Below are 16,171 nucleotides of genomic sequence, written 5' to 3' on the forward strand. Positions count from 1 at the left end.
GAACAGGGAAAATTGGGTAAGTAATTTAATGTCTTTATGCCCAATGTCTTCTTTTGTAAAAGGAGGACACTAATATGGTTGCCAGGATGATTAGATATGAAAAGGTACTCAAAGTGTATATTTTATAGGTTTTGTACATAGCAAATATTTAACAGATATTAAGTACTTTAACATTTGCATTTATAATGCATTTATTTTGTAAATATTTAATTATGCATATACTATTCATATAAAAATACTAGAAAGAAATCAACTAATAAATACGTTTATCAGATGGAATTCTAGGTAATTTTTGTGTTTTTTTAAATACTTTTCTGAAACAAATTTTCAGCAATGGAGGCATACAGATTTCATATTTATATTCATATTTATATGAAAACTATAAATGCTAATTAAACTAACAAGACATATGGTCTTGGGAATTCCATAGCAGTTCAGTGGTGATTTCACTGTTTTGACCTAAGTTTGATCCCTCGTCAGGGAATGAGGATACTGTAAGCTGTATAGCAAAGCCAAAAAAAATGGTCTTAACCTAAAACATCATAGGTCTACTGTGGTTGTTTGAAAGAATTTTCACATAATGAGAGCTTTGAAACATTGGAACAGGCTATTAGGTTTATGAAAGAACAAAGGGTGGGGTAGGGTGGGGACCTTAATTCTTTTCACTTATTATTCACTTATTTGAAGAAGGGAGTGATAACCCACTCCATTATTCTTGCCTGGAGAATCCCATGGACAGAGGAGCCTGGTGGGCTACAGTCAATGGGGTTGCAAGAGTCGGACACGACTTAGCGACCAAACCACCACCACTGCTCACTTATTAGCATCCTATTTGCAGGGCAGAGAATAGATCTCAATGATCAAAGTATTGAGGGAAGACAAATGGTACTTGGATAATGTCCAAAAGAACTACTATTACTAACATTGTGTTTTATAACAGATATATAAGAAGTATAATTTGGAAGATGAGTGGGATGTTTTTACAAGCAGCTTTATTCGGGATTTGATTTATAATATAGATACAGGTAAGTGGAGAAATGTTTTTCTCATATTTAATTCAAATTGGATGTAGTCCCAATGATGAATAGTCATATTTTATAAATTATATACTCCTTTAGCATGGAGCAGCAACTCAAGAAAACTAACAGGGGCTGATGACATCAGCCAAGGGCAGTATAGCAACTGGATTTCTTTGCATTTTAATACAGTTAAAACTGGCTCCCCGTTCCAATTATTTCTGTGTTTAACACACTAGAATAAAGACTATAATGTGAAAAATAATTCAAGTTAATATATAGTTCAAAAACCAAAAAGATAACCAAAAGGATAATTAGTAGTTATAATCTGTTGCTTTGCACAAGGAAAAAAATAATTGAATATAAAGGCAATGACTAAAATTCAGGACTGGTTAAAGTCCATTAGCAGTTATTATATTTGTCAACCCCTGTGATACTGATACAGCTATTCTCACATCATCCTAGTATTATATTAATATAATAAGAGTATCTGCCATCATTAACACTTATCGGCATATGAATTAGGATTTGTTGATCCAAGAGGAGTCATATATTATGCTCATTTAATTTCTTAAGACTATTCTCTGAGTTTCATTTGTTCCTTATTTTGGGGAATGGACTAGTAGTAGAAACATTAAACAAGTATCATGTGAATAGAATCAAGTAAAAATGAGACTTTTCAGACTTTCACCACAATGTGGGAGAGTGTATGCATGTCTGCATACAACAAACATTGATATACAATGATTATAAAGGGAGAGAAAAAAATGACAACACTGGGGGTATCTTTGAGGTAAAATTACTAGCTTTTACTTTTATTTTTCTTCATATTTTCATAGTTTCTAAATTTTTTACAATGAGCAGATAGTGCTTCTATAATTAGAAACAACTATATATTTAGCACACACTGGTTCCAATTTCCTATAGGAAACAGACTTGTAGTACATAAAGAACTTTAAAGAGTTATTTTCTATGGACCATATGCATACAAAATAAACTAAAATAAACACATACATATAAAGCAGCTCCTTTATATTGTTAGAATTGTTTTCATAAAATTGTTGAGAAATCTCACTAACATATAAATAATTTGTCTATATCAGCAATGGTGATCTTTTCATTACATACACGTAGCTATTAAAAATAAATCCAGACCATTCTTTTGTAATTATAATGCACATTAAATCTCTAGTGTTGATGTATTCAATGAAGCAAAATTAAAATAAAAAAACAACACACTTACTTTGCAGAAATTGTCACAGTGTTCCCTGCTTGGGAGAGGGAAAAGTCACTGGCATCTCTTCCGACAATTGTAGCACTGTAAACTAAGCTTTTCACGCTTGGATTTTTCAGTTGAATCTATGTTGAAGAAGAGAGTATAAATGAGATCATGAATTTTAAAGATATAGAACTTAATATTTCTTATTTTTTTTCTAATTTTATTTTATTTTTAAACTTTATATAATTGTATTAGTTTTGTCAAATATCAAAATGAATCCGCCACAGGTATACATGTGTTCCCCATCCCGAACCCTCCTCCCTCCTCCCTCCCCATTTTTATCAAAGAGAATCATATATTTTTATCATGAAAATACTTACCCTAGTGTAGTAGCTGGAAGAAAGCAGTTTGTATTTAAAGACTCTGTGTGTGTGTGTGTGTGTGTGTGTGTGTGTGTCTTCTTTTCTTCAGAAGTAGGCAAAGAGAAGACACTATCAGACAAGGAAATGACAGATGTAAAAACACCTGATCATCAAAGATGTGAAATCCAAAGTTAGCAACTTGGATTTTAATCTCATTGCAAAGGGAAACCTTTAAAGAATTTTAAACAGATTCCAATTTACAAAAGGTTACTCTGGCTGCTCAGTGTGGAAAGTGTTATAAGGAGTAGAATCAGAAATCCAGGCTGAAAACAATGGTGGCCTCATCTAGAAGTGGTAGTAGAGTTAGGGGTTGGCTTCCCCTTCCTTCCTGATGTCAAGATACAGAGAATATTTGAGAATGAGCTACTTCATTTTTAGAGAGCATTTCATGAGAAATGTGAGTATATAAGTATTTATGCAGAATACAATGGGGATTTTAAAATATACACATTAGAAAGACACAAAGTTATAGAAAGTATAGACCCAGAGGAAAGAAAATATCTGAGAGAGGTGGATGTTTGGCCAAATTAGAGTACAGAAAGGGCAATGGCACTTAGGCAGGAACTATAGTAAGGAACTATAGTCATAGTTCAGGAACATAGTCAGAGATAGAATATGGCAGACATCTGTTGAAAGATTAAATTAACTACTTTTATATTTCAATAAGAACTTTTGTAACCAGCAGGACAAACATGTTGAGTTTCTACCCTCAGTTTACCCCTAAATTTGGGGCTTTCATGTTGATAACCTGCTTACGGATCTCAGTAACAATGGAGGCAAGACTACTCTAGTGTCCTATTTTTGTATGTATGTATGTGTGCATTTAAAGTATTAACTAACAGATCTAGTGATTTTAAGTCACAGGGAGCTAATTTCCATTTTCTGGAAGGAAATGTTGAAAATAATAGTAGATTCACTATGAACTATTATTGGTTTATAGTCCTGGAACTTACATAATCATCCTTGAGATCTTAAGGTAGCTACTCATTCTTGTTATGTCACTCTGCTTATTTAGCTTCTATGCAGAGTACATCATGAGAAACACTGGGCTGGAGGAAGCACAAGCTGGAATCAAGATTGCCGGGAGAAATATCAATAACCTCAGATATGCAGATGACACCACCCTTATGGCAGAAAGTGAAGAACTACAGAGCCTCTTGATGAAAGTGAAAGAGGAGAGTGAAAAGTTGGCTTAAGACTCAACATTCAGAAAACTAAGATCATGGCATCTGGTCCCATTACTTCATGGCAAATAGATGGGGAAACAGTGGAAACAGTGGCTGACTTTATTATTTTTGGGCTCGAAAATCACTGCAGATGGTGACTGAAACCATGAAATTAAAAGACACTAGCTCCTTGGAAGAAAAGTTATGACCAACCTAGACAACATATTAAAAAGCAGAGACATTACTTTGTCAACAAATGTCCATCTAGTCAAAGCTTTAGTTTTTCCAGTAGTCATGTATGGATATATAGAAAGTATAGACCCAGAGGAAAGAAAATATCTGAGAGAGGTGGATGTTTGGCCAAATTAGAGTACAGAAAGGGCAATGGCACTTAGGCAGGAACTATAGTTGGACTATAAAGATGCTTTTGAACTGTGGTGTTGGAGAAGACTCTTGAGAGTCCCTTGTACTGCACGAGATCTAACCAGTCCATCCTAAAGGGAAACAGTTCTGAATATTTTGGAAGGACTGATGCTGAAGCTGAAACTCCAATATTTTCACCACCTGATGGGAAGAACTGACTCATTTGAAAAGACCCTGATGCTGGGAAAGATTGATGGCGGGAGGAGAAGGGGACGACAGAGGATGAGATGGTTGGATGGCATCACCGGCTCAATGGACATGAGTTTGAGTAAGCTCTGGGAGTTTGTGATGGACAGGGAGGCCTGGTGTGCTGCAGTCCATGGGGTCGCAAAGAGTTGGATATGGCTGAGCGACTGAACTGAACTGATACAACAAATATATAATATAATAATCACATATATATATATATACCACATATATGACATACACACATATATATACATACAAACATGTATATATAAATACATTTATATAAAAATAAGTAAATAAATGATGCAAAAATATTGGGCCCATCTGTGGTCAGATTATTCCACCCAACTCAAGAATTTCATGTAGGGGTCATGTTAATGGTAGGGAGGAGAAAAAGCTGATCAAGGAAAGAAACCAAGCTTGGACTCTCAATTCTCCTTTTGCAATGATAGCTATTATTTAACTATTGTGTTTCTATGCAAATTTTGTTTCAGAAAGGAAAAAAAAATAGTTCAATTACTTTTAAAAGTATCTCAGAAAATCACTGAACTTGACATTTTTTCACCGATCGTTGTATTGTTTCATGGTCCCAGTATTCTGTTTCTATTTGTGATATATAGCTACAAAATATACTTTTTCAATTATAGTAGCCATTTCTCGAGATTTTTCTTTATACTGGGAGGTCAAAAAAGTTGACAACAATGACATTTCACTACTTAGGCACTGCCATTTATAGTGTTGATGCATATGGGCGAACTACGCCATAGATTCTCAGCAATTTCCAGATCAGTGATTTTCTTGAATGAAATTTAGAATCAAAGCTTGTTGTAATTGATGTTCTATTTTGCATTTTTATTCAATTTTTATTGTTTCCTTCAAAAGATGTTCCTTACATTTCTGAAAAATAAAAGCTCTATGTACAATCTCATCTATAAGCTTAAAGTGAGAATATTATTCCCAATAAGGAGTTAAATATGAAAAGAAATTGTTTCCATTTTAATGATTTAATCTGATTTTTAACATCACAAATAGAATCTATGTTGACAAATTAGGTTTTTCAACATAATCAAATGACATAAAGAAATTCAAACATGTACAGAATTAGAAAACCATTGATAATACTCAAATGAATTAAATCACTGTTTAAATCTAATTCAGACCCCTCCTATTTTCTGCAGGCTTAAGCAAAGCATTTATAACTTTTTAGAAATTAAAGTCCACTCCACTGTAATTATAGCTCTAGGCCAGTTAGTACACAAGGCCCTTAAATATCATCACACTTAGTGAATTACTGTAGTGAATACTGTTGAAAAAGTTCTCTGAAGAGTTTCTTATTTCTTTTTCCAACAAAAACAGGAATAAATTAAAAAAAAAATAAGATCATATATCAATGTTTGCTAATAGAAAATCAGGAGGAATGGCTTTCCTTTTCCTAAATTGAGCTCTTTACACTGAGACAAGTATCTGAGTTTTTTCTGCTTTTTAACTGAATCCTTATTAACCATCACTCATACAGTCAGAGAGTACATTGTTATTTTCTCAAAAAGGATACATCTACAAATCACCAGGACATAACTTTTGAAGACCACATATGGACATGTTTTGCATTGAAAGTATAAAATGAACACACCCCACCCCCTACCTCCAAACTGGGAAGATCTCCTAAGGGACGAAATGGAAATCTATTCCAGTATTCTTGCCAGAAAAATCCTATGGAGAGAGGAGCCTGGAGGGCTACAGTCCATGGGGTTGCAAGAGTCACACATGACTGAGTGACTAAACAACAACAACAAAAACTTAATGTGAAGAGGAATACATAAAACAGCCTGAGGAAAAGGAATAGAAATGATCTGACCAAAGAGATAAATTAACTTTTGTACACAGTAAGATTCTAACAGCCTATACTGTGCAGAGAAAGAAAAAAGGAGATTTCATGAAATGTTCAACCATGAAACTAATAGAAGGAAGTGTCTTGGACAAATATAAGAAATAAAACTATATGTTAGAAAATATTTCACAAGTATTCATATGAAACATATTGTTTGAAAACCACAGTTAGGTTGATGATCCCTGGCAATATGTTTCTCAATCAAAGAAAACACTCGCAAAACATGGACATGTTTATATAGATTCGTTATGGTCACAGGACTTAAAATTTCATTTTCAATTTTTCCTACATATTAAAAAAAAATCACTGTTATGCAATTAGTAGCTCCAGCATATATACAATCTTTTAGTCTGAACTGAACTGAACTGGCATTAATGGTGACCCTGATCAGGAATGCTTTCATTATTACTTCCCTTTCCATATCCTTATTTTGAACACAATCCATCTGGATACGTGCATGCTGTTCTCAGTTGCTCAGCTGTTTCCGACTCTTTGTGACCCCATGGACTGTAGTCTGCCAGGCTCGTCTGTCCGTGGGATTTTCCAAGCAAGAATACTGGTCTGGGTTGCCATTTCCTCCTGCAGGGGATCTTCAAGATCCAGACAGACCTGTGTCTCTTATGTCTCCTGCATTGGTAGGCGGATTCATTACTACTGTGCCACCTAGGAAACCCATCCTTACTTGAACAAAATCCGTCTGGATGTGTAAGGTTCCCTAAAGGAATGCCACGCATACTCTGATACATTTCTACTTATATCATCAAGTTCTCTTGTACATGAAATGGATCTCGACTTTCCTAAAAGATTTGCCCTTCAAAGTGCTTAACTTTCATTTTCTATCTCCCCATTCCATTCTTCAGATGAATAAAAGAACCATTAGTTCATTGCAAGTAGTGATTACTATTAAGGAAAAAACCTCCCTTTCACTCTGCTATACCTTTGGTTTAGAAGGAAAAACATTTGTTAAGGCTTATTTTATCATACTGATACATTTGTTCATTTTGGGTTGGGAGAGAAATATCTAAAACCCACATAAGTGTTTAATTCCACATATATTTTGATCTCAAAGATACCCTTACCTCTCTAAACACTGTGTCATGTAGAGTACAATGAAAGGGCACCACTTTCTTGGGGAGATATGTAGGAAGTCTTTCATACATGTAGACACAAAACATGAGCATCAGGATTGGATTGGGATCACAGATGTCAGTAGCCTAGTTCCAAAGAAGAGAATTATAAATTACAGGATATACAAATAAAATATATTAAAAGAGCTAAAACCCAGTACATCAACCATTGAATTACTTAAAACATCTTAAAATGCTATTGATTGACAATGACACTGAAATGTTGCTATGAGCAAACAAAATATTGCTGTGAATCAGAATAGCTTGACCTATGCGTTAGAGGTTGAATTAGATATATCATAAATATAAGAATGACCTCACAGCCTCAAAGACTCCATAAAAGCTAGTCAGAATAATACTAGAGGTCAGAATAATATTATGCACGAGAAATATGGACAAATGTGATTACAATATCATCCATGACTTAAAGTGTATAACGCAGTAAAAGATAATAGAAGTAGACAAACTACTGAAGTAAAAGACGGCAAGAGGTTTTTTTTAACAAAAGCCCAAAGGAAGAGGTAACACATGAGATGGCCTTGAAGAATACTTGAAGGGTTTTAAATAGGTTGGTGTCTGGAGTGAGGAAAAGGTATATCCTATCAGAAAAGTAAAGAAATCTCAGGCAAGGATATAGGGAGTATAGTATTGATTTGGGAAAGAAAAAGCACAATGTGAATCACACACAAGATCAGAAGGGACAAGTGGTAGAAGAAGACAAAGGAGTGCAACAGTCACATAGAGGAGGGTGTGGATACCAGGAAGAGGGACTTGATTTCGGAACAAGAAATAACACAAGAGCAACAATTCATGCAGATCAGGTGGGTCGGGGGGAGGTGGCTGGAGAAGTTCTTATCCTAGAACAAATCACAGTATGGCAGAAAATGTAATTACACTGATAAACGAGATAAATTAGAGATGGTTGTTGGCCAATATCTGAGATAAAATCTAGAATTATAGAGGAATAACAGCAGGGATGATCAACATAGCCAGAATGGGCACTGAGCCCAAAATGTCAAGTCAGGAGCAGAGGAGGAAGGATTATTTCTATCAGTATATGTTGTGCCTGTGATCTCCTAGAAAAAGGCAGAGGTAGTGGGGAAGAATTATTCATAGCAATAAAGTACTGGGATTGGTCTGAGGCAAAGACTCAAAGACATAAAACACCACTGACACACAAGCATCTCTGTCATTGTCAGTCAACAGGGACCTCTCTGCACTTTCATAAACTGGAGATCTACTGTGATTTAATGGTGCACATTCAAGTTAGCAACTGAAAACGATCTGGGCCTGGCCTGGAAATGCAAATAGTGCCAGAACTCAGGATACCGATGGTTATCTGGAACTAAAGCACTTGACTCTGAAATCTGGCAGCAGTTATAAGAAACTACTGAGACCCCATTGATCATCTACTAGTACACATTCCCAAATATAGTCTTTCCTTCCTTTGGAAGAACAGAAAGGTTTATTCTTTCTTGTTTTGTCAATAAGCAGTAAAGCTAACCGATAAAGGTAACTGGGAAGGGGATTATTAGGGGAAAAAAGTAGAAGAAGTTGCTAGTCTTGGCAGAGTAGAAAGCTGCTAGTGAGTGTGATGTGAGAAAAACTGAGACATATATCAGGACCCCAAAGTTTCTCATCAGTATTGTGACATCTCACATGTCTTCACTGAAGACAACATTAGTCAACATACACAGGATCATCATTCAACATAAGAACAAACTAAAAAATGGAATACAGAGTTTAATTTCCACAAAGTGAAGGATATATCCCTGCATGATGGGCCAGCCTCTGGGTGTGATCCAAAGAGAGCTCTCTATGGTGATGGGAAATGTATTCATTGGAGAAGGCAATGGCAACCCACTCCAGTACTCTTGCCTGGAAAATCCCATGAATGGAGGAGCCTGGTGGGCTGCAGTCCATGGGGTCGCTAAGAGTCGGACACAACTGAGCGACTTCTCTTTCACTTTTCACTTTCATGGATTGGAGGAGGAAATGGCAACCCACTCCAGTGTTCTTGCCCGGAGAATCCCAGGGACGGGGAAGCCTGGTGGGCTGCCGTCTATGGGGTCGCACAGAGTCGGACACGACTGAAGTGACTTAGCAGCAGTAGCAGTGGCAGGATACTCTGGGCCCCAAGTCTGAGGTCCGTAAAACTCTTTTGAATACTATTTTAGTGACTACAGCATAAAATATACAGGTAGCAATATAAAACTATTCCAAAAGTCCATCTTTGAAAAATATGTAATAGGGCAGTATTTTGGAAATGAAAAAAAATGTTTATCTTAACTGAAAAAATTTGATAATTAGAGTATTAGAGTGAAAAACTAGAGAAAAGATCACTCAGCTTTATGATAAAGTTCAGTGAAAATAATCTAAAGAAATCGCTTTTTAGTCAATTCTAGGCTTAAAAAGCCAAATGTCAAAATAAGTTATGTTTATTTAAAACAAGATTTTCATGTGAAATATATTTCAAAGATATAATCATTACTGTCTCTACACAGTTCTAACCTAGAAGAACTTTACTTACATTTATCCATTTGTATCCTGATAATATTTTCCTACTGAACTAACAAAAGACAGGGAATTTTTGTAATGCCATAATAGAGGAAAATGGTGTAGTAAAAATCTAGTAAACTAAACTCACATCCTGCTACCACAAAGTACCATGATCTTTACGAAATCAACTGGCTTCCCTAGGTCTCAGTGTCTGCATCAGTAACAAGAAGAGATGAGATGGTCCTGGAGCTTCATGGTGGATTCAATTTGCTCTGATGTCAAGATATTCCAGCTTCCAAACTAGATACCAATCAAAACTAGTAGTACCCAAAGACATACCATAATCTGACACAGAACACTACTGACTGCCTTCCCAACAGCATTTTTCTCCCTTCTTTATCAATAATTCAAATTTTTGTGGCTCTTCCATTACTTTTATCAAACACTCGTTTAACTACAAGCATGAGATGCAATTATGGTCAATGATATGCAATGGGATGTATGCTGTGGGACCACTGGGAAAGTTTACCTAAAGGAAAATGAGAAGCACAAGAAGCGGTACTGTTCAACCAGACCCAAGAATAGCTGCATAATGGTGTTATGTAAGAATTTCAGTAGGAACTTTATAGTTATTAGTGCACATGCTTAAAACAAAGCCAACAGGCTAAGAAGAACTGAGCAAAGATGAATCTTTGATAATTTTGTTGATGAAATGAATAAATATCCCTATAATATTTTACTGCCTGATTCATCTTATATAAAATACAGAATTTATTTTTAAAATACTTTTATTCATGAATTGTTATTAAGACTGAAAGCATCCAAGTTGACATAAAGAAACAAAATTTTTCAGAGAAGTTAGATATCTATTCACCCTTAGCTTCCATCATTACTCAGTTATATGTAGCAGAATCTAAGTATTAGCTATACCTATCTATCTATCTATATATAAATATCTCCATGTCTCTACATGAGGGAATAAAAATACATTCTATGCTGAGTTCAAATAAATTGCACAATAGCTTTGCTCTAAAAGGGAGGATATGTAATAATAGTTACATTCCAGATGCTAGGATTCCACATGATATAACACTGGCACAGAACTTATTGAACTGACTCAACAGTTGCAAAGAACGACATAATAAATAGAAAACTCAAACATTAATAAATAAGTCCAGTGGTAAGTTTCACAGTATTCAAATGTGAACCAGTGCTAATCATTAGTATTAATTCACTATGGTTAAGTTAATTTAAATGTGATTTTTTTTGAACTTTGACATTTGATGCAGTGGGTAAATTCGGGCTGATAAAAAGTTAGGGAATTGGAGCTGACTGGTAAAATCTTGGTAATTATCAGCTAAGTTAATTGCTAATTTCTCCATTCATCAAATCTTAGACATCTTCTCTACATTTTTATGTAGTAGATACTCAAATCTTAGGATCTATTTTTTGCTACACAATAAAATAAACATTTTGAGTTAATTTATCTGAGAGGGTCAAAAAGCAAAGGAGAGAATCACAATGCAAGATGAATTATATTTTCTAAACAAGGATATTTTAAGTTTCCTACAAACCCTTATCAAATTCTCAAAGGTCACCTTAAACACCAAATGCCCCATGCAACTCTTGCTGGTTCCCTTTTCAGAATGATTTCTTTCCCCTTTGATTCCCACAGTACACAGTTTCTATGTCTTCCTGGCATGCACTGGCCGCTTTGTACTGGATCTTTTCATATACAAGTCACTATTAGTCATTAACATATTTGAAGGCATGAGTGTGGTTTTACCACATCTGTATCACTTGCAGGTCTATCCAGCATATTTTATGGAGGAGATTCAATCAGTCAAACTGACAGGAACTGTAATATTTTTATTTTTTCACAATAAAGCATTTAGAGTTTATCCTTAAAAGTCTTATAAAAGAACTCTCTGACCAAAATGCCTGATTACAGTATCTCCTTATAGCTCTACCAATATAAAAGATAAATTTCAGACCTGGTACAAAGGGATTTTAACATGTAAATGACTTTAATACAAGGAAAAAGCAAGCCATTATGAAGCATCATTTCTTTGGCAGGTGCAAGGAAGCACTTTGTACCAAGCCACGTGTGGACACTGGTATCATCAATCTCTCTGAGTCACAGAATGGAAAACTCAGAGTTTGTTGTAATGGTCCTTTTGTGTCCTTTTGTGGCTGGTCACCAGGTCTGGAAAACCTCACAATGTCTCCTCTATCAGTTTATTATTTAAGCCGCCATTAAAATGAACTGAGTAGAGAAAATATTTTGCTACTTGACCAAGTTAAATGGCATTTTTTTGGTTCTGTGTTCCCTGTCTCCAGTCCCTTTCCTTTCAGTTCATCCTCACCATTGTTGTAAGAGTAATCACATTTATTCCCATGACACCAACACAGTAAACTCCTAAATTGTTATCCTGACATCCAAGATCCCAATATATGCCTATATCTATTTTTTCAATCCCAAACTTCAACTAAGTCAGGCTATTCACATAATTTCCTTAATGTATGCCATTTGTCTACATTTTATAGTCTGCTTATGCCTCTGAATAAACACCTTTCTCTCTTACCACTACCAACTCAAATCCATTCAAGACCCAAAATAAGTCTTGCTTTCTTCACAGTCTTTGGTGGATTAATCTGGATCACACTGATCTCTTCTTTTATCTGAATTCTTATTCTATTATTTTCCTACATTGTCAATTAAATTAGTGGAATGTCATTTATTATTGAACTTGCATATATCTTGTCAATTCAATGAGTTTGTATATTCTTAGAAGTCACAAATCATTTATTATACTGCTTCATTACTCTGAAGTAACAAAGGGCTCAGAAAATGATAAGCAGATAATGTTTTTTATTGTCGCCATAGAGAACAATGAGAAAGGCCAGATGGAATTGTAACTTGGAGGTCTAAACATAATAAAAAGCTACATTGACACTGTGACTTCTACATTAATATTTATTTTAAGACTAAGGTGAAAATTTTTCTTTTTGCTACTAAATAGGAAAACAATATAACATCTATATTCATATTCAAATAATCTGTTCTTTAATTCTTAGGGCTCAGATAATATTAAGAAAGCACTGCTGTGACTTGAAAACTAGAACTACTTACTTATTATGCAGTCAGATATACATAATTATACCCATTAAAAAGTATCCAGTAGATTTCTATGAAGTCATAGTTCAATTTTCACATTTTAGCAATATTCCATGAAAAGACTGTTTCAATTTAGAGTTAAAATATATGAACAAAGGAATATTATAAAGGAGTCAATTAACATTTTTCCAAAGAAGATGTAAAATGGCCAACAGATATGTAAAAGCCTGTTTAACATCACTAACCACCAGGGAAATGTAAATCAAAGTCACAAGGAGACATCACCTCACACCTGTTAGAACGGCTATTATTGAAAAGACAAGAGATGTCAAAGGTTGGTAAGGGTGTGGAGAAAACGGATCACGTGCACACTGTTGATGGGAATGGGAACTGGTGCAGCCACTATGGAAAACAGTATGTTGGTTCCCCCCCAAAAATTAAAAATAGAACTACTATGTGGTCTGGCAATCCCACTTCTGGGTATATATCCAAAGGAAATAAAATCAGTTACATCACAGCTATCTCTTATTCTACATACAACTGCACTATTATTCACAAAAGCCAAAAAATAGGATCAACGTAAGTATCTCTCGACGGATGAATGGATAAATAAAGTGTGGTATATTCTTACAATGGAATAGTATTTAACAATAAAAAAGAAGGAAATCCTGCCACTTGTGACAATATGAATGAATCTGGAGGACATTATGATACCTGAAGCAAGCCAGACACACAAAGATAAATATTTGTATGATTTCAACTATGAGTGAAGTGAGTGAAGTCGCTCAGTCGCGTCTGACTCTTTGCAACCCCATGGACTGTAGTCTATCAGGCTCCTCCGTCCATGAGATTTTCCAGGCATAGTACTGGAGTGGGTTGCCATTTCCTTCTCCAGGGTATCTTCCTGACCCAGGGATCGAACCCGGATCTCCCTCATTGTAGACAGACGCTTTACCATCTAAGGCACCAGGGAAGTCCTTAGATTTCAACTATATGTGGAATTAAAAAGGCATGCTCAAAGAACCAGAGAATTAAATGGTAGTAGCCAGGGGATGGAGATAGGGGAAATGGGCAGATGCTAGTCAAAGGGTACAAATCATTATTTACAGGATGACTGACTTCTGGGGAGGTAGTATAAAGTATGGTCATTATAGTTAGTGATATATTGGACTGTGTACTTGAAATTTGCTAAGAGAGTAGATCTTAAGCATTCTCATCACAAAAAACAGGTAACTATGCCTGGTGGGCTACAGTCTATAGGGTTGCAAAGAGTTGGACACGACTGAAGCAATTTAGCACACAACATGTGTGAGATGGTTGATACTGATGTGTTTATTCACTTGATTATGATAATCATTTCACATGGTAAACATATATTAAATTATCACCCTGTACATCCTAAAAAATAGCATTGTACAAGCTAAGTATACACAGGTTTTATTTACCAATCATACCTTAAAAAATTGGAAAAAATAAGGAATTAATAAAATATTTATAGAATATGTGATTTTAAGGCACCCACCTGTATATCCATGTCAAAGCCAATTTCATGAAGAACATTCACAACAATCAGGCAATTGTGGAGATACTGTTCAGAACTTTTTGGTTGTGTGTACATGTTTATGAAATGAGACTCAATCTGAAAAAGATAACAATCAAATTTTTTATTAATAGAATAAAAATAACTGCTTTTTAATTGTTCTCTGTAGTTCAGTAAACAATCATTTCAATACTAACATTAATCAATAGGTTATTATAATCAAAATAAAAGAATAAATAAAAAGGGAATGCTAGCCATTCAGATGTAGGTTCAATTCAGTTCAGTTCAGTCGCTCAGTCGTGTCCAACTCTTTGTGACCCCATGGACTGCAGCACGCCAGGCTTCCCTGTCCATCACCAACTCCCAGAGTTTACTCAAACTCATGTCCATTGAGTCAGTGATGCCATCCAACCATCTCATCCTCTGTTGTCCCCTTCTCCTCCCATCTTCAATCTTTCCCAGCATCAGGGTCTTTTCAAAAGAGTCAGTTCTTCCCATCAGGTGGCCAAAGTATTGTATGATATAAAATTAAAACATTTAACAGAATCAGGTTGCAGAAAATGTTTCAAATTTTAATTTCTAAGTTATTTAAATAAAAGAAGACCACTCTGCATAAAAAAGACTTACCAAAAATGGACAATAGGCTCCCAATACTGTTGCAAAAACAAGGCCGTCTAAAAGGTCTTTGTCAAAATTTACTATCCATCTCTCAGGGGGAATAACACCTGTTCCAAAAAAGAGAGAGAGTAAATATAATAACAGTTTTACTTTTTTAAAAATACCTCTTATGGAAATTTGAGCAAGAATCAAAGAAAGATTTGCCTTTGCTTAGAAAATAAAAAGCATTATATTTCGGAAAAAGGAAAAAAAAAAAAACAAAACTAACCTCAGAAGCTTAGTAATATGAAATGTGTCTATAAGGTATTACAGGCAACTGCAGACTGTCCTTTATTTCCACTGGAATCACTTTGAATAATGTACTACCATGAAATAATGGAAGAAAAATCTGACATTTCAAAATTACGTACTGTGCAGTTCAAATGTTTGATCATCAACTTGGGTAAGGTGGCTCAGAAGGCATGAGGTTTCCATTAACTCTAAAGTTTTAGTGCCAGTTTCACTATTTGTTGCAGAAATTCCTTCACATGTAGGGTAAGTATGTGAAAGGGTTTGGGAATTTATGGCTTAAAGAAACTAGAAATAATCTATAAAAGATAATACAAGATGGAAGAATAATAAAAGGAATTTTCAGTTACAGAGATGACTACTACGCTGACACAAGGGGAAAAAAAAGTGAAAGTAAAATCTGGATATTTAGTAAGAAAAAACAAGCAACAACAAACAAACCTGTCCTATATTAGGGAAGAATGAAAGGTGATTTAAACATCAGAAATTACTGACATGATGAATGTGACATTTCCTTTTTCAAAATGTTTCCAAAAGGGCCTAGTAGAACCATCTCTTAATGGTCTGAGATGATTTATTAACTGAAAACAAGAGGAAAAATTGGTGATCTTCATAAATCCCCTCGAATCCCTTGATTCTCATTTTCTGTGAAGAATAA

The 16,171-nt window shown here is 35.0% G+C and overlaps 1 protein-coding gene across 4 annotated transcripts in view; it reads right to left on the reverse strand.

Annotated features, from left to right (window-relative positions):
* The window catches only part of CFAP47 (cilia and flagella associated protein 47), a 502,646-nt gene that overhangs the window by 265,866 nt on the left and 220,609 nt on the right, over positions 1-16,171 (reverse strand). For all 4 annotated transcript variants that reach the window (XM_024988430.2, XM_015461736.3, XM_059883840.1 and 1 more), the window contains 4 exons: positions 15,235-15,332; positions 14,590-14,706; positions 7,403-7,537; positions 2,260-2,375 (listed from right to left, as the gene is read on the reverse strand). In XM_024988430.2, coding sequence (XP_024844198.1) covers positions 2,260-2,375; positions 7,403-7,537; positions 14,590-14,706; positions 15,235-15,332 — 466 coding nt within the window. The remainder of the gene's footprint in view (positions 1-2,259; positions 2,376-7,402; positions 7,538-14,589; positions 14,707-15,234; positions 15,333-16,171) is intronic.

The sequence above is a fragment of the Bos taurus genome, chromosome X (genome assembly GCF_002263795.3).
Source record: "Bos taurus isolate L1 Dominette 01449 registration number 42190680 breed Hereford chromosome X, ARS-UCD2.0, whole genome shotgun sequence".
Taxonomy (NCBI): domain Eukaryota; kingdom Metazoa; phylum Chordata; class Mammalia; order Artiodactyla; family Bovidae; genus Bos; species Bos taurus.